We start from the raw sequence: 25197 nt of genomic DNA on the forward strand, positions 1-25197 counted from the left end.
CCGCGCGCGCCCGTCGCTCCCCGAACGCGCTTTTCAAACTCGACCGCGACCATTTAAGAGTAAAATAATAATCTTTTGAAAACCACCCTGAAGGCCTTCCTCGTACTTAAACCCCTTTGTGTAACGAACCTCTCTCTGGCCTATACTAGGGGCCCTTAGGAGGTACTTTTCCTATCGGGGTTTCTTAAAATAATCTGGATCTAATGATAAAATCGTGGACCAAGGGGAGGGGTGGAAGAAGGGTGGGGAAATCAGGTTGGTATCGGTATAATGTTTTCAGTGCCTCTTGCTCGGCTTTCCTCTCCCATTGCCACCACATCCACACGCCACCACATTCCAGAAAGAAAGAAAAGGCCACGAGTTCGTGAGCGCCGAGAGCCCCGGACGCCGAGCTCCTCGGGATTGGAAGGAGAAGCGGCCCCTCTACCACGGCCATCCCAGTTAATAGCTGCCAACGTACCCGGCTTCTTGGGCTTCGGATCAATGTGGATCTTCCACATAAACGATTTACGGATGAAGTAAAAGCCCTTTAGAGCAGTACTTCCTTTCAAGTTCGTAAGACGCCTCTAAATCTTTCTGGTAGTGAGTGGCCGGCGTGGGGGTGGGGTGGGGACCGGGTGCCGGGCGGGCGGCCCGGGAGGGCGCAGAGAGCGGGGAGTGGAGGGTTAACTGCTTTGCGATCTCACCGAGCTCTTCCGAAATGCCAGTCCACTGTCGCGACGGCAATGTTTCTGGGTGTCGTGGCCTCATCCCTGATGGCATTTGTCTGAAATGGAGCTGTCTGTCTAACCTAGGCCTGGACGCGCCCTTCCCGGGTAAGTGGGGGAAGATGGGGGTGGGGTGGGGGCGGAGGGGAGTCCGGGGTGGAGTTAGTCGCCTGCCTATTTTCATATTCATTAGAACTGGGAGGTTGCCCGAGGAGCCCAGCTGAGTTTCAAGATATAAAAGCAACTTCGGGTGCCCCCTTTCCAGCCGGGACGTCTTAAAGGGCTCGGAGCCGGGCAGCTCCCCGCGCCGCAGCGCCTGCTTCCCCTTCGCTCCTCTCTGGCCCTCCCTCCTCCCGCCCCCTCGCTCCCTCCCCCAGCGCGCTCCAGCCTCCGAGCTCCAGTAGCTCCGAGACAGCTTTCCAGGATTATGGAGTTTCTGAGCGAGAAGTTTGCCCTCAAGAGCCCACCGAGTAAAAACAGTAACTTTTACATGGGCGCAGGAGGCGCGTTGGAGCACGTTATGGAGACGCTGGACAATGAGTCCTTTTACAGCAAAGCGTCGGCGGGCAAATGCGTGCAGGCCTTCGGGCCCCTGCCCCGCGCCGAGCATCACGTGCGCCTGGAGAGGACCTCGCCCTGTCAGGACGGCAGCGGTGAGTCCACTGCTCCAGCCGGGGTCGCGGAAGCCCACCCGCAAATCCGGAGTGCGGGGAGTGGTCGGGGCAGGGAGGGAGGAAAGGAAGGAAGAAGGAAGGAAAAAAGGAAGGAAGGAAGGGAGGGAGGGAGGGGGAGCGAGAGAGCTGGAGGGCGGAGGAAGGCAGTGGAACGCTGCTTATTTTAGGAAGCGGAGTTTTGGTTGCTGCAGAGCCAAGGAAGGAACCCGCACCCGGTTACTTCCGCGCGGTTCTCCTTTCGCTGTCCTCCACGGGTCCTGGAGTCCCTCTATCCAGGACCCCGCCGTAAACTGATAGGGCGCTAAATAGAGCGTAATTGAGTCAAGACAGCGCGCTTCCTCTGCGAGCCCGCCGAGCTGCCCAGGCAGGAGGAGCTGAAATCCATCACAGCTCGTTAGAGGACGTCACTACCGTCACGAATAAGAAAACTTAGGTGAAAAATGTTTTTTACTTTTCAAGACGCAACGATATTTTTCTTTGTGAAGTTAGAGGGTTACTAGATTAGCTTGTGGGGATCTGTGATTTCTACTTCTTTGGGTTTGCGATACAACAACATACATTTTTGTTAAACGCCAAATCACTTGAAATAGCTTCGGGCAAAGAATCTTCAATATAATCACTCACTCCCGAATTCTGCGTTGTCTATTTTTCTGACTCCACGTAGAAGTCACCTCAGAAGACTTTCGGAATGCTTCTGGATGAAATCTTTAACTTTGGATGGCCAAGTATCTCAAAGTCAAAATGTTATCAAAACAAACCATCTATCTTTTCTATCTTGTAACCCAATACAAACCTATTTTTTTTAGATCGCGACAGCTAAAGCAAGTTTACAATTCCAAGAGGACTTTTCTTATCATTGTATATATTCAACAGTTAAGCTGTAAGGAGCGGGTTGTTTTAAAATAACAAACGACATAAGTGTGAAATATTTACAGCAAGCCTGCCGCCCCCTATTCTAATGGTAGTTCAAAATCTGGCAAGGCACCGGCTCATAGAAGCTCCTTTTCTAAATACCTAGTACGCAATAAGCTTAAAAAACGACCTCGTATATTTTACTTATTTTGTTCAACGTTGCAAGTAACTTTTGACTTGCAAGGTTAAATAAAAAATAAAGGCGCAAACAATAGAGTAAATCAGTTAAATCTCAGTCATTTATTTAGGAAGACGCAAAAACAATTTATTTTAATACACTGAAGTTTTGGCTTTCTGGCTGTATTTCACATTGTAATATTTTTATTTTGAAATTTATAGAGGTATACATAAAGTTATTTCTATGGACAGGATTTTTTAAAAAATGGTTCTGAAATGTCCTCTGTTGACAGCTGGATCCGACTCAATCATAATTTTTATTTAAATTGTCGGGATTCCAAAAATAAGAAGAGAAATAGGTGATTTTTGATACTTTATCAAGTTTTTAAAGAACATCATACTATTAGGAGGGATTTTAATAGGAAAGTATTAAGTAAGATAAATGTAGGCAACAAGCAGTCCGCTAAATTTAGGAAGTCTTTCTCCTGAGATGCCCTTACCCTCACGCCTGCTTCCCCTCCCCCATCCCTAATTACCGCAGTTCCCCATTTAACTCTGCCCGCGGAGACAAAACCGTATTGTTTGTTAATGTCCAGGCTCTTCTTTCTGTTTAGTTTTACCTCACATCTTTTTTTGCCTAAATACTCTTCCGTATTTAAGTTACCTAGGTACTAGAGTTCAATACATTTGTATGATGATTAAAGCAGTTGTAAAAATACATCATGAGAGAATTTTAAGATAGACAGAAACGAAAAAAGTATAACAATTCATTGGAAATCATTGTTGTGGCAGGACTGACTTAAAAAAATGCTTCCCGTGGCATTATGTGCCTCCATTACATTTGTGTGTGTGTGTGTGGCACCATATGATATATTTTCGTTTTATATCATACTGCCAAGCATGCACTCAAATCTGGAGGAAATCACTAAAATTAAAGCACCCCTAAACAGAATGCCAGATGACATCCTTTGTAATCTTTTAATAGATGTTTTAATTTCCGTGCTTTACTAGAGGGAAGAGTAAAGCTTTCTGTCTTAAAACATGTTTCATGAGTTAAGCATAAATTTGACAAATTTAGAAAGAACTGCAAATGAGTTTTTAAGCTAAAGAAGTCTACCTAAATCTTATTATTTTCTGTAGGAAACACACACAGAAACTGATGGAAAATTCATTTTTTAACTTAGTAGGTCGCTTTTTGAAATAAAAAATGTAAATGCAGACATGATATACAGTTGAAATATTGGAAATACAGTAGGAAACAATACCATATCTTTATAGTCCATAGGTTTTGTGTGGAGGAGAAACATAACTTTTGAAAAGAGTTTGGATTTTGGTTTACGGATAGTATTTAAAATTGAAATATCCTTTTTGAGCCATGTAAGTAGCTTACTTTTGTCTGCTGTGAATAAATAAGACATATTAAATTTGGCTCACTTAGATTTTTTTGAACTAGAGCGTCTTTTAATTTGATTATAAATTATGTGCATAAACATTACATTAATCCTGGAAAATAGAACTGTGTGTTTTGACAAATTATATGAGTTCCATGTACACATTTTTAGATGATTCTAAACCTGCCCGAAGTGAATTAATAATGTGATGATCAAATTAATACTGGCACAATAAATCATAATGGACCGCTTGCCTGATGCTCTAAATTACTTCAACTTAAGTCCTTCATCCATGTTTTGCAATCCTGAGAACTGTTGTTTTCCCCCTTTGGGTACAGTGAACTATGGGATCACTAAAGTAGAAGGACAGCCTCTTCACACCGAACTAAATAGAGCTATGGACAACTGTAACAGTCTCCGGATGTCTCCCGTGAAAGGGATGCCAGAGAAGGGAGAACTGGATGAACTTGGGGATAAATGTGACAGCAACGTATCCAGCAGTAAGAAACGGAGACACAGAACCACCTTTACCAGCTTGCAGCTGGAGGAGCTGGAAAAGGTCTTTCAGAAAACCCATTACCCGGATGTATACGTCAGAGAACAGCTTGCTCTGAGGACTGAGCTGACTGAGGCCAGGGTCCAGGTAGGAGCCAAATGAAGGCTTGCGTGTGTGTGTGTGTGTGTGTGTGTGTGTGTGTGTTTGGAAGGCGGAGTTGGAGGGGGGATAGGGTTTGATCCATAGTTGTGTTTTACTACAAAGGAAGAAACCGATTCTCCTACTGAAGATGTAGAACGGTGTAGTATGTAAGTGTAGCATGTAAGTCTCCTAAAGTTACTTTTTACTTGCAAAGGATTTGACAGCTCGCACACAAGTATAAAAGAAAAGAACGCTTGAATTATTACATAGGCATAAAAACTAATGATTATTTTAAAAGAACAGAATATGAACAAATTTCTGATTTCAAAAAGTGATTTTTAAAGGACAAAAAACTAGTCATAGCTATTCAATCTAGTAATCCATGTATTTTATTTTTCTATTTTATCAGCCGTTGAAGTTCTTTTGAGGTTAGATACCCTATATTGGTAACTTATTTGTATAGTGGTCCATACGTCTATAATTTTACTGAGGTTGGGGTTATAATAAAACAAGGAAAAATGAAGCAGTCTCACAAACTCCCAGTTGTTATGTATACCATAAACTATTTTCACTATACATAATTAAAGAAAGATCATATAGTTCATCTACAATTTTCTCGCCCCAGGAATTGCCAGTACATGCACTTCCATTATAATTTTAAAAATCTAGATAATTTATATGATTTTTGCAGAGGCAATAGGAATAATAATCTTAAAGTAATTTTTAAATATATAAATTCAGTTAAATTATATCTATATGTTATATTCAAATTATAAAATTGGATGATTCAATATACTAAATTTCTTAATAAGTTGAAAAAAATTTTAAAATACTGGGTAAAATTCTACCTCCTAAGTGTATTTTATTTTTACTAGCCTTGATATTTGAAACTATATTTTATTAGTTCCTAAGTAACAATAATTCAGGAGAATAACCTTTTTCTTTGTGTGTGTTTTTACTACTCCAAATAAAATAATTTGAATTTTGAAATTCCCATAAACCACTAGAATAGAGAAATAAATAAAAAATTTTTTCTGAGTGGAGTAATAGTATTCCTCCTGAAGATTGAGCCATTGTAAGGCCCTTATACATCAGTAAAGACAACATCTGGTGGTGCAGGAATACCAAGCAGCAGATTTTTGCTTTAGTTTGCGGAGACAAATGGTTACTTTACCTTAGTTCAGGAAGTAAATGTATAGAAAGTCAACGCTAAGGAAGAATTTTAGAACTGTCAAGTGTTAACACAAGCCCCCCACATGTGTGTTTTTTGGTCTTGTGTTCATATATGTAAATTAGTTATACTTGTAACCATAGAAAAATGTGTTTACACACACACAGTGATCAGCTGTGCACAAAGCATGTTTTCCCCTTATCATTTCAGCAAGTTCTGATTAATTTTTGTCTAAGAACATGCATAGAGAGCCAGCCTGAACCTAATTTACTCAGATGGTTCTCTTTTCTGCTTTTCACATCAGAGTGGTAATTGGCACCCATTTTAAGGAGACTGTCAAGGTCTTTTTCTCAGTAGAAAAGCCCTCATTACTAAATTCCCTCAGTATGCTCCTGCTGTGGAGAGAGCAAGAAAGTGTGTTCTGTTTTGCTTTGTTGTTGATGTTGTCTTAAGCCCTGAATATAGTGGATAATACACACTTCCCAGCAGTGTTCTAAGAAACCATCTGAACAGGTAGCTGTCTTTGCCTTCTTTTAATTGCTGAAAACTCTTCAAAGTGCCATCTTAAATTTACAATACATGCTTACGCACCAAACTGAGTATTAATATGTCTCCATAAGTGTGAAGGTAAAGATATAAAAGATTAGAATTGAATATGAAAAAGAGTAAAAATTTCAAATAAAGTTTAATGAAAGGCTTTTTACAATTTGCATTTTTATACTTCATTTCCAGCTTCTTTCCTAAGTATTTTATATTCTGAATATAGTTCTGTAAAGACTAAAGAGCTTCCTGAAAGCTGCTTATGTAAATTATACATATTGAATATCAAATTATACATATTGAATATAATTTTCTGTATAGAGAGCTGTATTAAAGAGAGCTTTAATACCTTAAAATATTAAAATGATGATTCTGGAAAGCTACAAGTGTGAATTAGTTAATATTTAACCCTCTGAGGGAGATAGGTGTTATAATGGATATTTCATCTATGCAATTAATTAGAGAGATTTGGAAGGCAGTTTAGTGACCCTGTAGAGGCCGTACTAACTCACAGGCTTTCTTGACAGTTGATTATACCTGCTCTGTTTCTTTTTTAATTTACATTACCCGTAAGTCTTTTAAATTGGATAAATGATTTTGAAGATTTTATGAGCATTTTCTATAAGAGAAAATAAGTAAGTGGTGTCATTTACATAATAAACAATTTGTATATTTTAAAACCAGAGTTCAGCTTCAGATGATACCATTTTACCCAAAGTCTTTATCATAATCAATATAATATATAATCCTAATGGTTTTTGTTTCTAAATAATCATGATATTTCTGCTGATGCCATATGTTTTAGATATAATCTTTATGTTTACATTTTTCTAAGTTTTTCTAAGTCTGGGTACAACCCAGAAGAGCCAATTGTTTTGACAGACCCAGATATTAATTTGGTTATAGATTGGCTGGGTTAATGTTGTATACATAGCCCCAAACTAAAAAGTTATGAATGTCTTCCAGACTTGCAGCATTCTGTGAGAGAGGGATTATTATCTGTGATAATTTGAAGATACAAGGAATCTTCACGGTCATATAATCTAATTCTTTTTTATTTTCTGTAAATGAAAAAACAGAGGCTCAGATGTATTAAATAAATTTTTGAAAATGTCTTGTCTCTTTGTATTAAATTATATTGCCTCATGGACATGGCACTTGTCAGGGTAAAATAGAAAGTAAAATTTGTGGATCCTTTTCTAATATAAAAAAATTCCCTTTTTAGTAATTATGTTGACCTGGTTTACCTTTCTAATTTGAAGTCTTTGAACATCATATTTGCATTATCAACTATTCCTTGCCTAAAATTCTACTTTTTTAAAAAATTAGGTTTGGTTTCAAAATCGAAGGGCCAAGTGGAGAAAAAGAGAACGTTATGGCCAAATCCAGCAAGCTAAAAGCCACTTTGCTGCCACCTATGACATATCAGTTTTGCCAAGGACTGACAGCTATCCACAGGTATGGTAAACTGCACAGAACACTGAGAGGCATAGGTGTGGTTTGTATATTCTTAAAAGGGCTAGTATAAGCTTTATTATATCTAATAGCCAAGAATGAAAATTTTAATCTCCAAAAGAATTTTTCCATGTTTGTTAGATTTTTATTTTACTAAAATATTTATTTATTTATTTTAATTTATTTTTCTAGAACCATTCATTTAAAAATATTTCAGGGTCTCTTCTTTGGTATACATTGAAACAACTTAAGTAGCATCATTCAGTAGTATGTCTTTTAATTTCTCTACTCACTCCCTTTGTTAACTTTTAAAATACATAAAGCATTGCTTGGCATGCTATCTCTGTGGCTGTTGTTTTATGAACCATACCATAACCTGGTGTCACATGTGGCCTGTGACACCTTCAGTTTCACTGAAAACCATCTTTTTTTCAGTTTTAAGTTCCACTTAAAACTATGTTGTCTTTTCAGCTTTGAATTTGCTCATTGTTTCGAGGAAACATTTAGTCCTTTGTGACATAAAACATATATAGAATTAGTACTGGACATAATTTTTTGAATGTATCATGTTAAGAAAGACTTCTTTTATAATGGGAGCTCTCATCTCATTTCAAAGAATATTTAGAAATTCTGTTTCCTATAATTTTTCCTTTTAATTTAGAGAGGGTTTTTTTTCATACTTTGTAATTCACATAAATAAATTTTGTCTTTCTAATTGGGTATTACTTTTTCCTAATACTGAATTATAATATTCAAAATTGTATTTGATACATGATAAAGGACATGTGTATCATAAGGAACTTTTAAACCATCTGTTATTTCATTCCTGATTGTTTAATGATATGCGTTGTAACAGACTACTTTGAAAACAAATATGTAACATATATGCTGGTAGAATACCTTGATAGTCCAGTAAACAAATCATCTCAGCCCCAAACTTAAGGGTATTCGTTTTCTTTAACTGTAAATTCATACCCTGTGAGCATGAATTCAGTCCTTTAATTTCATGCTATCTTTTTGTTCTTGTGCCTTTCATGATTTTTTAAAACCCTATTTTGAGAACTTCATTCCTCCAGATAAATCCACCAAATTTATTAATGTAATATTATATGCAAACAAGAGCCTTAGAGATCACCTAGTTCAATTCCTTCATTTTAGAAGTCAGGAAACCAGACCCAGATGAGGTAAAAAAAATTGGTCTGTGATCACACAAATGGTTCCTTAGTCTATAAAAGACTGTTACAGCTAAGCCTTGCCACTGCAGTTTGCCAGAAGACCAACATTATGGGTACCTTTTGAATAAATGCCCATACCTACCTTAAGAAGAATCTTGTTTCTTTCACTTTAAAAATTTTATCTTAAAGTAGCTCCTTTGTATTTTCTCCTATTTTAAAAGCATGTATATACTCCTGGTTACTTAACATCACAGGGCTAATGAAATTTTATTCACCAAATATTTTGAGTGTCCTAGTTGAGTTCTAAACAAAGTGCTGTGAGGATGTTTGTCCTCTAGGCTGTAAGTGCCGTGAGATCAGGCACTGCTATTTTCCTAGCTGTTAACACGACTGTAGCCCTTACTGTCAGGCACTGTTCTAACTAGGTTCCATATATTAACTCATTTAATCCTTACCACAACCTTATGTAGTAGGTGTTGTTGATTATTCCCATTTTTCTTATGAGGAAACTGAGGCACAGAGAGGTGAGGTATTTACTCACTTTCATTAGTGAGTAGTGAACCCAGATTTGAGCAGAGCCAGTCTAGTTCTCAAGGGCAAGATCCTAATTCCCACAATAGACTGTCTCTCCCAGGGAATATGTTTGAATGATTGAATGATGAACTAATACCAAAGGAGCTTAAGTTGCATTATTCAAATTGCAGTTTAGTTCAGGGGAGCAGAGAATGTTCTCACAACCAGTGAAATAACAATTAAAAAAATAACGGAGATGGCATATACTGCATATAATTTTGAACTACTTGACTGTTGGTGACTTTAGAACTAATAAAGTCACAAATTATGAACTCTTTTCAAATGGACTTTAAACAGTCTTACTGATATGTCCCACAACACTTGACTGTGATGTGTCTTTTTTTCACCTTATTATTTCAATATTCATTCCTTTCCTTGTTACCATTTCTATTTGCCACTTTTCTGCTCCTTGCTTTTGGTTGCCTTATCTCTAACCCCCCTTTCTTCTTTAGTGTATCATAAAACATGTAGAATAGTGCCTGGACCAATTAAGCTCTATACAAAAGCTTAATATAACAATATAACTAGTCACCCTTTTTTCCTAAAATTATCTTGCTACTATGTTATTGTGCCTCATAGCTTGTGACATTAACGATTAGCAGAATGAGGTCACCTAGTAGCTCAGGCAGGAAAGGAAATGGTAAAATCAAATTGTACATTTGATAGTCTTTTTCACTCCAACAAAGGATAAATTAAAAAAAAAATTCCCCTCACAGATAACAGAATTTGCACTAATTCTTCTTGTGGCTTCTCCATAACTTATATACATTGGTTACACCACCTCATAATTTAAGTATGGGAATGCAGAGATCATATGTTGAAGTTATTTTGACAGTGCAATTCATTAACAATGATAAAAATCAGTACTGATGAATCCACACTACTTTTCTGTATTGGTAAGTCATTTAATGTTTGGTTACCAAAAATTCTGAAATCAAGCATCTCCCACTCCCCACTGTAGGTATTGGATAAAGTCAGGGGAAAATTCCATTTTAACTTAAAAATATATGGTTGACATTTTTTAGTTTGTTTGAAAAAAAAAATAATGCAAAAATCATGTCTCTCAAGACTCAGCCTAAGGAAATTTTTTTTTTATTATGTGGCTTAAAAATAGAAGTTTATAATGGGAAAAATAGGAACTGAAATAGAGCCTAACCAACTCAATGCAGTAAGACACTGAATTTGGTTACTGTTACTAATTACAGAAAAAAAATTATTAATTACAAAATGTTGGAACTAGAAAATGTTGGCGGCAGGACAGAAATAAAGAATTAGCAATTTGGCAGGGAAACAAAAGCATACACAGAAATACATCAAAACCAGAAATGGTTTACAAAATGATCTCCTTAAGCCTGCTCATAAAAATAAGCCTGTGTATCATAATCTTACCTAGCATAAAGGTATATGTATATAACATATAATGTTTATTTGTGAATAGTAATTAATATTTTCTAAAATGTTCTAAATACTTTGTTTCCACTGGTCTTCATTACACTATAGTAACAACAGCTGTAACAGTAAAAATAGTAACTACCAGTTGAGGGCTTATTTTAAGCCAGGCTTCCTTCTTATAGCCATTAACTCATTGAATTTGAGCCCAAGTTTCTTGAGTTTAGGAGTCCCAGGCTTTTTATGCAACATTATGTTGGAGTCTCCCTAATCCAATACGGTGTTGAAATAGTTCAATTTTGACCCTAAAGCATCGCATTACTTTGGTAAGGAAAAATGCTTTCATTTTTTAAATTTGTAAAATAATAATATAAAACATTTTAAAAATGTAGATACTTCTTAGACTGTTTAAGATATTCTTTTTCTTAAACTTACTCATCATATGTGATAGCAAACAAACAAATAAGTGAGTGCTGCGATGTCAGTAGTAATGTACTCTAAAGGCAGTATATTTTGATGTAGTGAAAAGCTGTTAGTTTTTAAAGCTCTATTTTGGGTCACAATATCAGTTGCTATTTGTCAACACTGTATAGCTAAATTAAATTACTTGATATTCTCCAACACATGATATTTTAGAAAAGAGTCTCCTTGCTTGTGCTAAGTCTGTTTCCCTCTATGCTGAATTCCCTTCCCTTCACCTAAACCATATTTCTTCCATGAAGCCTCCTCTCAATTTTCCCTCAATCAGCGCATCACTTTCTCATTGACATTGTGGTGGATTGTGTAAAATGTCTCCCACACATTTAGAATGTAAAGTATTTAAAAGATGATTCAGTTCTTATTCACATTTGTATCACCACAGTATTAAGCAAATTATGTATACACTGAATAGATGTGAAAAAAAGTACTGGTTCACTTCACTGTTCAGGAGTACATTATAAAACAAAAACTAGTCTATTTTTAATAAAACAGATGGTTTCTGAATCTCTGATATTAACCAGCTCTGTGGTCTTAAGCAATTAACTTTTCCTCTTTGAAAAGAATAGACTAGAAAGATTTTGTAGACCCCTTGCAGCTTAATTTGTTTTTCTTGCAGAGTTGTTTGCATTTTATCAAACAAATATATGCCAGGTATTGTTTTAGGCACAGAGGTTATACAAATGATCCAGACAAAATCTCCTGCTTTGTGGACAGATTACAAACTAGATATTACAAATTCTGCAAACACTTCTTGATGCAAACTAGACCCAGAAAACCAAACCAATTAGAGACCTACATAATTTTGTCCTTGAGTTTAAGAAGCAAGCACATATCTATCAACATTAGATTCTAACTTGTTTCTAATTTATCAAAACCAAAGCATTTTTTTTTTTCCCGGTACGCGGGCCTCTCACTATTGTGGCCTCTCCCATTGCGGAGCACAGGCTCTGGACGCGCAGGCTCAGCTGCCATGGCTCACGGGCACAGCCGCTCTGCGGCATGTGGGATCTTCCCGGACCGGGGCACAAACCCGTGTCCCCTGCATCGGCAGGCGGACTTTCAACCACTGTGCCACCAGGGAAGCCCAAAACCAAAGCATTTTTAAAATAATTAATTTTAGTGAATAAAATATTTTCTGTTAAGTTATAAACATTTTCTAGGAGATTATAGCAGCCTTCATTCTTAAAGAAGAGCTAATTTCATGCCATTAGGTTTAGTTTGGATTAAAAGTACACTAACTTTATCATTTACTAGCTGAGTAACTTTGGGTAAGTCTCCGGACTTCCTTGATCTTCAGAGTCTTTATTTGTAAGATTGAGGTATTGTTGGTGCTAGAGTTGGTGGTCTTAGTAGTGTAGATGATGATGATGATGATGGTGATGATGATGATGAGGATACTTTTTCTGTTATGGAGAGGATTAGAGTGATTTCTAAACAGTCTTTGCAGCTAAATCCTGAGATTTGGGATGGGTCATGGATTCATGTATGACTGTAGGCTGCACAATTAGGGAGTTGTGGATTCAAATCCTGGCTCTGCCACTTAATAGATTTTTAGACCTTTGGCAAATAAATTAACCTCTAGGAACGTTTCTCTTCATTTATAAAATGGTGATACAAGTTCATATGTTATTCGTGAGGATTAAACAAAATAGTTTATGCAGAGTTCTTAGGATATTGCCTAGTACATAATGAGTGCTCAATAGTCATGGTTCTATGATAGCCATTAATCATTATTAATTTTTTTCTGCAGTAGAGAGGTAGCTAAGTGGTTTGAATTTTCCCTTGTGTTGTAGCATTTAAGCTCATCCAATCTGTGAGTATATTTACTATTTGGGGATCTAGAGAAAGATCAAATTCAGTTAAATACACTTTCTTCTTTAAATTAGGATGAACAAATATGGTAGCTTTGGGAAAATTTGAGTATATTCTTAATCCACCAAAATTATTTTCTCATGAAGAAAAATTTTCATCAAAAATTTCGAAAAAAGCGTTGAAGATTTTCCCACCAAAATTTTCAATGAGGTTTTACTTAGTATATATTGAGAATCATAATTAAATCTATATATTCCAAATGCACTAAAAGACCCATGCAGTATTTTTGCTTTCTGTTGTTTAATTGATGACTTTATAAATATATGCCACTTGGAGTTTGAACATACCAAGAGTTGGATTCAAGTTATAGATAATTTGTAGTAACTGGAGTAATTTAAAAAAACAGATGAAAGCTGTATAATATTTCTAGTTTAACAAATGTACTTCAAACATTGTTATTATACAATAAAAGGAAATGTTAAAGTTTCTGTAAAATAGTGATTTGAAGATATTGTGCACCCTACTTTCTTCTCTCACAAGTATCTGTCCTAATCTTAATGTTTACCTTTGCTTAATCTAAATAAGGAATATGAAACTTGTTTTCTTTCACCACCGTGGTTTAGTGATTTAAAGGTATCTGGAGCAGGTTTGTTTTTTGTTTTTTTTCTGGAGCAGTTTTTACCTTTAGAAAAAGTATCACATTTTTATCACTATTATTTCTATTTTTCCCAAATATTTGAAGTAAACAAAGATCCCAAGGTCTTTAAAAAATGTTAATAATATAGCTATACTTGATGCATTGTGTAATGAACAGTCTCATAGCTGTCCAACAACCAATAAGATGGTCATATATTGTGATACAATAAAACTTCCCTCATGATGAATGGAGGGACAAAAATGTTAACAGCATCAGGTCAGCAGGTCATAGTGGTATTGTACAATTTCTCACTGATTATAAGCACAAATATTTAATATTATAGAAGGACATAATTTATTCAAATTAATATAATTTTTACAATGGATAAAGTTGCTAATTTAATTAAATATATGCATATATATTTTATATAAACACATATAAAGACTATTTCACATATATGTGTATGTTAAAACTAAGTTACGTGTAGTAGGAGGTAGATTTTGTTAGTATCAGGTAAAGGTGCAGCTAGACACAGACAGTGAATAATTCTTTTATTTTGTTGAAAGTACAGGTTCTTTAAAGAGGTAAAGAATATCCTCCAAAAAAAGTAAAGTGCATTCATGTTGTTGACTATAAAAGATTTATTTTTTTAATGTAATATTCAAATTTAATGTGACTTAAAGACTTTACATAGTCGTAATAACTTAGCTGTTTGTTTTTGTTTTTGTTTTTTTTTTGCTTTTAATAAGTGACCACTGTTAAAGCATTGTATTTAACTGAATTTGTCATACATATTTTATATTTTAAGAGGAAAGAATAAATCAATAAATTGAGTAGGTTACCAAAATAAGTAATAAATATGAAAATAAATTATTGAGAAGTGCCAATGTTGCTCATACATATGAAAACTACCTTATAGGAGAATAGAGAAGAACCAGGGGGGAAATTAAGCATCAAAGTCTGAGAAGTCTATGAGAACAGACTTGTGGATTAAAACCTACAGTTCAAACCATTATTGTTAGTGTGAACCTCAGGATATACTTTAATCCAGAATTTTATGCGTGCCATATTTATTAGGCCACATGTGTCTGTGGGTTTTCTTTTTTCTTTTAAATTATGGAGCGTTAAATAGGAAAAATTTTTTGTGCAAATGCACAGTTGAATTAAAAATCACAAAAATAAAATTCAAATTATAGTTAACACAAATACAAGATGAATATAATTGATAACTTTACTCGGGATTTTAAGAATAAATTCAAATCTCGTACTTGACACCATGTGGGACTCTAAGATTAAAAATATACTGTGTAAATACTTCAAGTGTTTGCATATTTGATTTACATTTTAAGTTAATAATTCACAAAGAAAACTTAATTTATATTATAATTTTTGTTTCTTATAATTGTAAATTTTTAATAGATGAATTGTCATTAAAAATGAATCAGCAATAGTTACCATGCATGTATTAAAATACATGAAAAATAAGGTGACAAATAGTTGGAAAATACTTCATATGATAATTGTTGCTAGATAATTATTAAAAAAATAGCAAATGCTAGGTGCTTTGATTTTATTCTCTCCTTAAGTGAGTTGATTTGGAAAGTTTCATTTTAAGGCATGTAGGGTGAGATTTTCTATGAATCTTTTTTAAAAATGATCACAATTAATACAAAATTTGAGAACACATTCAACACTAAAGGAAACGAGAAATGTTCTTAATGCTTCCTCTGTCTTTGACTTGGAGCATATTTCAAATATTATTCGAATAATACAAAATTTAAATACCTTTATATGGTATCATTCTTAAAATTTTCAGACATTAACATTTCTCATGAGACTTAATGCTTTTAATTTTTGCACTAATGAGATATATACTTTTATTTTTTCTATATAGCAGTTTTCTTCTCAGTTCATTAATCTCATATGACTATTATATCTAATAGTGATTTTTTTTTTAACAGAAAAGGCATTCTTTCTTGTTTCAAATCCCTGTATACATTTCTAAGGTGAAATTTTATTTAAGAACTCAAAGTAGCAATGAATACCTAACATGTGGTCCTTTTCTGATGAATAAATAATTTCTAATCCCTTCAACTTAATAGTACCATGTGCTGAAAACATATATTTTTGGAATTTTTGAAATGTAAATTGATTCCCCCCAAATCTTAGTATTTGTATATTATCTTAAATTTTTTTCATTACAATTCCACTAATAAGAGGGCACTGATGAAAACATACCCTCATTTCTATCTCAGGTAGTACCTAAACTTGCTCAGATTGATCTTTTCACTGCGTAATTAATTCAAGTTGGGATTTTTTTTTTTTTCCAGATGCACAAAGTCTCAGTGTGTGTTATTCACTGGTAGCAAATTCACTATTTAGAAAAACACTTATACCCCTTCTCCCTGCCAGCAGCTTACTGATGTAGTTACTAGAAAAGTTAATGGGACCCTAAGTTTAGACAACAGCTAAAAATATCTGCAAGTTACTAAGCATATGATTCTTTTAATATTTTATCCCTCTAAATTTTAAAGGAACAGATATGCTAATAAAGAATGTAATGGTCTCTTAAAAAATTGAACTGCTTTTGTAAACAGTGATGTTTTCATTTTTAAAAGAGACCATATAAGAAATCAGGTAAATTAAATTATATAGTGATAATGTGGTAATAAATCTATATAGTAAGTATTGAATAATATTCAGAGTAGTCAATAAATGTAAACATTCTGTCAAACAGGAAAAACCAAAGTCAACTTTCAGATTTTAATGCAAAGAAGCTATTGCTATAACATCATCACAAATACCTCTTTGTGAATCCCTGATCTCCGTCTTTTTATAGCAACCTTTTAACTCCCTCAGGGAAGTGTTGGGGCTGTGATGTGAGGGTAGTGTGAGGATAGGATAATATGTGTATCGTGATGTGTGTGTGTGTCTATGTATGTGTGTACATGTAGATGTTGGTGGCTGGTAGAAGCAGTGTATATGTAGAGGAGTAAGGTTAAATAAACTTGTTTTAGTAGAAAAATAGTTGGTTTTAGAGATGCTCTAAAATTAAGGAACAGTTATTACTCATATATGCTCACATTTTTCAGTATTTCTATTAAATCCAGATTAAATTCCATTGGCTAGTGTCTCAATAAATACCACTAACAGTAGGATATAGTGTATATAAATCAGGAAACTATTTGCTTTTTTTTACACATCATGCTACTTTACAACTAAGGGAAAGACTAATAAACTTACATTAAAAGGTTTTTTAAAAGTATGAAAAATTCCCCACTACAATAAAATCAGCAAATATATTAGAAATATACACCAAATTTAGCATACTAAAATTTTCTTTACAGTTTTGGTTATATAAAGAATATGTCTGTATCAAGTTTCCATGATGAAGGTAAATGAAATTTATAATTTCCTATCCATGATTTACCCTATTCAATTCATGACATATATAGATCCACAGTGAAGAACTCTTAATATATATGTGTATACTTATATATCACCCCTCTCCTTCCTAGCCATTGCTTTTAATTCCTTGAAAGGAAAGTGAATGTTAAATGAATTTGATTTGTTTGGAAAGAGACAAAAAAATCAACTTTCCTCCAAAATTCAAAGTTATGGAATAATTAAGTTTTTACGTGATTAGAAAAACATTAAGGGGCAAACGTTCAAAGTGGAGAGTTCTAAGTCAGCTGAACTTCCATTCATGCTAATGGGAAGTAGTTGGCTAAGTTCCCTGGACAGTGCTTTGAACATACCATCAGAACTTTAAAAAATGCTGTGAACCGCATTAAAACATTGAATATTTTTAGATTATCCACTCCTTTTAAACACAAAGAAGAAAAAATGGAAAGGCAAGCAGTCTTTTTTTCTCATTTTTCTTTTCTTTTTTTTTTTAAGCACACGTGAAAAAAGGATGTGGACATGATTCAGTAATGCTGTTCCTGGTTGTAAAGCCCTTGAATATTATACAGTTAGAAGCCTACAAAAAAATTATTTGGTGTCAGTGAACTAGTCTAAAACTAGTCTAAAAAAAAAGAAAAGTAGTGATCTTATTTAGAAAAAAGTGCATTCTTTCATTCCAAAATTTAACAGCAAATACAGTATTTTTAATAAGTCAGAGAGTAAGATTTTTGTATGACTTCTCTGTTGACAAATATATACGCAGTTTTAGACAATATGTGTCGATTCTAGCGCATCATTTTAAAATGATCACTTACAAGAATAGGATTTGTGGAGGGATGGAGGAGGCATAGAACGAGCCCACTTGGACAGCAGTAGATTTATTAAACCACAAGCTCAAACGACTTTGTTGTTCAATCAAATATCGCCTTCAAATATTAACAGAAGTAGATGATCTAGAACAAAGATGATACCTGCTGGGTTATCCCTACGGTGATCAGACGACATCTAGATTATATTCTGTTGTCAGTGCTGGATGTTAATAAGGGTGAAGGGTGTTGACAACCTCTAGCATATCCAGAGGAACGTGACTGGAATGATACAGTCTGGAAATCATGTCATATGAGGAATCCTTAGAGGAAAGAGACTTGTGATTGTATAATAGTCACCTGATGATATTTGAAGGTTTTCCCATGTAAGAAGGATGCTACTTATTCTGTATCATTTTAAGGGACAGACATAGAAGAGATAGATAGAGAAAGATAACAGTCACTTTTTTACAGATCTCTCCAAAAGGGAATGGAATGTTTTTTAAACAGGGTGAGCTTCTTATCACAGGAATCGAACATAATTGAAAATGTACAAGGGTTTTTTGCATTTGGAAAGAAGCTGGACTTCAATAGCGTTTCCTAATCCTAGGTGATTTTAGGAATTGCTTGTGTGTATTACTATTGCCATTATTTTAGTACAAATCCCCTCGGCCACACCCCCTGCTTAATGAATCAGAATCTCCAGGAAGATGCATCTGTGGTGGATAGTAAATGTTTAACAGAAAAAAAAAACCAAAAAGCTGCCTAGGGAAATATAGTCAACAGGGTCCAGCTTTGTAATTTTCATGATTTCTGTTAAGATTGTGTAGTATGGTGATTCTAGCATTCAAATCATGAAAAAAAATTCAGATATATTAGCATAAATTGTCCATAAAGCTTTGATTACATCTGCAAGATGGATCAGTCCAAATTTCATATTCTTAAGAGATTTTTCCATTATTTAATAAATGTATATAAAGGGTTTTTCATATGCTGTGTTAGGCCTGGGGATGAGAAAACGGTTGTGAGCGATCATTGGGAATTTTGCTTTCAGAAAATGGAGTCTATGAACAACCAAAAACTTAGGGTTATTAATAAGTAAATAACAATTTCAACTCATAAGACTAGTTTTTATGTCATTGTAGCATTTATAAGATTTCTTGGGTTCAGATTTGACCTCTACCATTGCAGTTATGCCATCTTGGGTGAGATTCTTAAACTCTTTGTTCTATAGTTGTACCTTTTACGAAATGGGGATAGTAAAAGCACATACCTTTTCCGATGTCAAAACGATTAGAAGTCTTCATCATGCTTTTACCATAATGCTTGACACATGGTAATTAATTGATAACTGTTAGCTATCATGAGCGTGATCTTGATCGTCATCATCAGATGTTTTAAACATCCAGAGGGAATGCTTCAGAGGAAGCAAAACCTCAGTTCACTGGGGATATTATTTTTTATGATTTGCATCTAACTTTAATATAGAAACCAACTAGATCCCCAAAGTCTAATGAAAACATGCCAGAAATTTGAAAATCAAAGAAAGGCTGGGAAGAGAGGGGTGATAGAGATCATGGAAACAGGGCATAGCAGTAAAAGCATGTGACAGCATCACTACCCATGAGAATATTTGGGTATCCCCTCAAGTCCAACTGAAGTATTGCTGTTTGTAAATTGCTTTATTAATCTGTTCTGTTCCGAAGACATTTCTATATGTTGTATTTCATGAAAAGTAACTCATTTAACTTGCTTGATCATGTTCAGGTAAGAAGTTTTGATCAAAATAACAATATTTGCTCATGTCGTGGAAAGTGGAGAATTTCTTTTCATTTTATACATAGATTACTGTTAATTCTTTCAGGGGAAAAATATTTTAAATTTAAATTCATAGATTTCCTTCCTTGCTTTTACTCTCCTTATTTTTTCTTTTTGACTGAGTTGTTAAATATATTTCTATGCATTTGGAATACAAGTAGATGATTTTAATAATAAATTCTAGCAACACTGTGTATAAGTTGAGGGATCCTTTAACAAACATGAAATGTAAATAATCTTTCTCCACCACTATCTTGCCTTGCATTTATTTTTTCAAAAGTAAGCAAGCAAGTTCACTTTCATTTCCTGAAAGCCCTTTTGTCAGACATATGACTGTGGTTTTTGCAGTGTAGCACAATGTTTGATTGAATGTCAGAGGAAAATCACCCAGATCAAGTTAGAAGAGCTAGTTTGACAGACTAATGACATTAACAGCCCCTCCTGTTGGTTTGAGATACATAACTCAGCAGTCACTGGCACCAATCATCATACTTTGGCTAAAGTGGGAGACATATACTAGAATGAGCCAAAATTAAAACAGCATAGCCCATGACGATTTAAGGATTGATAATGTATGCAAATCGTGATGGACAGCTAGCTAGATAGCTAGCTAGATGTCTATAGGTGTCTCTCACAGATTTGACATATTTAAAGCAGCTTAGAAAATATTTCTATAAAGAACTATTAAACAATACTAAAATGAGCATCTTGCCAATCACTGAAGCACCACCTAAGGGATAATATTTGTTGTTCAGTTTAGAACTGGTTGTGATCCTTTCTAAGTGACAGAGTAACATCTCTACAGTGTAATCTAGAAATTTCTAAAACATATTTTTGGCTATTAATTGAAAATAAGTTGTCTTAAAAAATATGGCTTCAGCCTGGGTGTTGTAAGACTATAGCAGAGGCTATATGTAGCAGACTGAAATTTCTATGTAAAAATAAATATGAGAAAACAGTTCTTGTATATGTGTGGAAATAATTGATGATTCCATTCTAATTATGATTTTAAAAGAGAAAAGAAAGTCAGATGGGATAAACATATATATTGTTGTTGTGTTCTAGTCTAAATCTATTGTAATAATACTGTATAAGGCATGTAATTTTTAAATTTCGTTTTCTAAGGCTGCATCTCTCTGCCATGCTATACCAAGCAACGTTTTCCTTTTTTCCCAGCTCCTGCCGTTTATCAGGATTTTCTCTGTGCTTCTCAGTCATGCATGTGATCACTTTTTTTTTGCCCTTCTTTAAATAGCTAGTTTAATATACCTCCTATTTAAAATTCATAGTATACAAATTCTACTTAATGTTTCTTTTACATGCTAGTAACTTTAGAGAAATTTGTATTTGCTGATAATATTGCACTGAAATGTTTCCTGTAGAGATTTAATGAGATGAGTTGTGAATTTCTTGGGCACAAATGATAACCCAGTTTTCAATCTTATATAAGACGTTATCTAGTACTTTATTTATATTTATATGATATTTTTGCTAATACTTGCATATTTTTCTCAATTGTGCTTTCATTATTGGGTAATAGTCAAGTTTTAGAATTCTAAATCTGTTCTACATGTCATACTTCTGCTGCAACCTCACTATATCATATATAAATCATAGAATAAATGTTTAAAATATGTGTATAATTGTCCTTTTCACAGAGCTATGTATTCAAGACTATAGGATATGAAAAACAATGAAACAGTGAACATTTTCCAAAATGAGTTTGATCAAAAATATCTCTGAAGAACAAACAGCCTCGTATCAGCATTGGTTTCCAGCACAAACTACCACATCAAGAGTCCAGATGTGGAATTTAAAAAAACAAACGCAATTGTGTAATTTTGTTTAGAAAGATGAAAACTATATTTAAACTTAAAACCATATTCTTAACCACTTTTCTAAGCACATGAATTGGTCAGGAATCATGACTAAATCTTCCAGATTTCATTTTAAAAATCATGACTATAAAAAGAATACTCGAGATTGACATGTTTTGAGAGTATTTTATGTGGTCAAATATGTGGGTTTTGGTGATCCATTCCAGTATAACAAACTAGAAGAATCTTTCAAATAACTATTTTTCAGTAATTGCTTGATGTACTCAGAATGAAATTACAGACCACCCAACAGGAGCAAACAGCTGAACAACTAACAAAAAAATGAACAACTAACAAAACTTCGTAAATACAGTTTCACAAAAGTAAGGGAACAAAAGTGAGAACGTGTAAATGTAATATTTGTTGTTTTATATATTCCAGATTCAGAACAATCTGTGGGCAGGAAATGCAAGTGGTGGTTCTGTGGTCACTTCATGCATGTTGCCACGTGACACTTCCTCCTGTATGACACCTTACTCTCACTCGCCTCGGACAGATTCCAGTTACACAGGGTTTTCAAACCACCAGAACCAGTTCAGCCATGTGCCCCTCAACAATTTTTTCACTGACTCTCTTCTTACCGGGGCTACCAATGGACATGCATTTGAAACAAAGCCAGAGTTTGAAAGGAGGTCCTCCAGTATCGCAGTTCTTCGAATGAAAGCCAAGGAGCACACTGCCAATATTTCATGGGCCATGTAACATACAGTACTCTTTTCTTTTTCTCTTAATGGCAAAGTAAAACATTCTTATTTCTCATATTTAAAGGATACCACAATAAGCTGCTGTGTGTGGAATTGCTAAAGGTCAAGATATACAGTGAGACCAGCTTAAATGAATAGTTGTTATTATTTAACATTAAAATCTAAGAATGAACCTCTGAAAAGACTAAATAGGTTTACCATGCACCCGTCTCCACAAACTCTGTTTTAGTAGTAAGATTTTTTTTCTATTGTACGAGTCAATGAAATATGATCATGCAGCTTCTGAAAAGAATAAATGTATTAAACAAATTCCTCTGTTATAGATTGATTTATGTTAGTTCTGTATAACAAGAAATCCCTTGTAAAATAATACCTGAAAAAGGAGGAAATGCACTGGGGAAAATGTCAAGATACCAAAGCTGTCAGGTAAATATTGAAGCAGGGTGTTTGGGGGAGTTAACTGGCGTTTCTCCCTCTCTGGCTCCAAGACACAATGGGCATATCCTCTGTTGCTGAGAATTTATCTACAGGCCTTGAAGATTTTTTTACCTCTACATGTTTTGGTGAATTTCCACTCCGTGAAAAAAGGACTCTTCGGAAATGACCAGCATTTGCATGAAATATTCGGGCATCGTTTCCTGAAACCATGTGGCTAAAGGTGATAACTGAAATATCCTGGTGTGATTTAAAATACAGTCACAAGAACAGTTTGTATAAATGCCATCTTTTTAATGAAAAAGCCAGCACGGACTCAGCAATTAATTATCACACACAAGAGAAAAAGAAAGTTACAAAACCCGCTGTTGCTTTTAAACTAAAATTGTCAATTAAACTGTACACACAAACATCTAATAAATACACTCAAAGAAATATTTTCAGTTAAAGGAGCAGCAGTTGGAATCTGTATTTATTTCATGAGTATGTGCAAGTGCACGTGTGTGTGTTTGTTTTTTGACATAGAAACTGTAAGCATTTTTTGCTACTGTGGTTTTGCACAGGGAATTAAAATGTCAGAAGGCTCTCTAAAATTTCTGGTGGAAAAGAAGAGAAGAAAAATACATTGCATCTGGAAAATTGCTAACCCCTTTGATTTACTTCTCCTCCCTTTCCCCTGTCACATTCCAGGCTTTTTCAGATGAGTGAAATGTCAACCTCCTTGAAAGACTCTTAAGTTCATAAAGGCAAAGTAAATTAATTGAAATGAAGATGGCTTCCATGGCTTGGATCAGAGCACGATCTGCTCTTTGTACTCACTTAGAATCTTCCTTGTGGTTCCTACAACCTTTAGGGATATGCTTGGAAGCCCTAAAGGCTGAAGGGCAAGAATAAATGAATTTTTAAAATTAAATTTCAGAAAAAGTACTTAAATCCAGTAAGTGTCTGTTTCTAGTGGGAAAATATTTACAGCAGTTAGACATCTTCTGTAATAAAATTTTAAATCAAGCAGATGATGGAGATGAGTGATGTCCTAAACAAACATTCTTTGACTTCATAATAACTCTGTTCTTTATTACTTTTGTGTTCTCTCTTTTTCGTTTTGTTCCCAAGACAAACTTGTTCCACTTTGGCCCTGAGAACTATGCTTACATGCAGGAGCTTTTGTCAAAGGATTGTTTAGGCAGCTGTTAAATATCCTTCATGTTTTAGAAGAGAATGACTTCTTTTAATACACACATATATCTGGTCAGTAGGAATTTGTGAACTAAAACTTAGAACTAAAATGTGAGATATTTTTTTTCAAAAATTTCCCCAATCAGTGGTATCCATGTTCATTTTCTTCTGCTTTCATAATTGAAATTTTAGTGTCCCTTGCCTAATAACTTATATTTTTAAAATGAGAGACAAAACTCATTTTTGAATCAAGTTTGAATTTCACTTCCTTTTTTTTTCCTTCTCTAAATGTTTTCCTCATTAATTCTAATAATTAGTTGGAGCTTCTGTAACTCAATTCTTTTCAGTGTAAATAACATCTTTTTAATTGAAGTTCTACGTCTTCAATGCTTTGTATAAATTTAATTCAATCAGCACATTTTTTTTTTTTTTTGACACCTACAGTGTGTGAAGTACTATTTGGGATAATAAAAAAACTAATGGAACCATGGTTCTTGCCCTTGATGAGTTCACAGTCTTCCTGGACAGACACATGCCTAAAGTTTGCACCCTCAACCGTGCTTCTCATTTTATGAAGGTAGTAAGAATTGCACGAATTTTCTTGTGTTAACATTCTGACCTTTGTTTTTATTGGCTGAAAATTTTATTACACATTTAAGTGACTAAAATATAACAAAAATGAACTTCTGATGTAGTAGGATAAGATAAAGCTAAAACAAAAAGTGCATAGATGCACTTCCTGAATTTTCTCTTGCTCTTTCTGAACTTAGGTTAACAAAGTTTTATATACTAGAATTCGTAACACTCACAAAAATGTTGAATGTACATACTTAAAGGAAAAACTAAGGAGCATTTCATTTACTTTTATTTTGGTTCATTATTGACAGTATTGAAACTGGGTATTTTGGTTCCTTAAGTAGTTGATCCACTTGGACATTTGTTCCTGTAACAATTTCATCCTCTATTTGCCCCTTCCACACTTCTCTTGCACAGATGGTTTAATAGATGATTCTTATACTCTTTTTCTTCCTGAGTGAGTTGGTTAAGGTTTGGACCTTATGATAAGAAAGAAATTTAATGGAGTATTAGCTAAAGTATGCAGTTTCTTTCATAAACATAAAATTAAATTTCAGAAAATGGTTTGTGAAATTCTGAAAATATTTATTTATGGACATTAAATACTGATTATTTTCTTCTTACGTAACGTTTTATGAAAGCAGAGAAATAAAGCCACTGCAATCTTTGCCCTCAGTCCTGACAACATATCTTAAAAGAATAACAGAGTTACTTAACCTATATAACCTTG

The 25197-nt window shown here is 34.4% G+C and overlaps 1 protein-coding gene across 2 annotated transcripts; it reads left to right on the top strand.

The window, feature by feature from the left end:
* Positions 1-684: 684 nt before the first annotated feature.
* Positions 685-23723, top strand: ALX1 (ALX homeobox 1). 2 transcript variants are annotated; one of them, XM_067698735.1, is made up of 5 exons: positions 685-815; positions 1208-1360; positions 4140-4444; positions 7479-7607; positions 21958-23723. In XM_067698735.1, exons 1-5 carry the CDS (start codon positions 701-703, stop codon positions 22276-22278), a joined length of 1023 nt encoding a protein of 340 aa, XP_067554836.1. In that variant the 5' UTR covers positions 685-700; the 3' UTR covers positions 22279-23723. The 2 variants fall into 2 exon arrangements, with proteins under 2 accessions (XP_067554836.1, XP_067554837.1); XM_067698736.1 differs by having other exon boundaries at positions 696-815; positions 901-1360.
* Positions 23724-25197: the final 1474 nt, after the last annotated feature.

The sequence above is a fragment of the Pseudorca crassidens genome, chromosome 11, assembly GCF_039906515.1.
Source record: "Pseudorca crassidens isolate mPseCra1 chromosome 11, mPseCra1.hap1, whole genome shotgun sequence".
Taxonomy (NCBI): Eukaryota; Metazoa; Chordata; class Mammalia; order Artiodactyla; family Delphinidae; genus Pseudorca; species Pseudorca crassidens.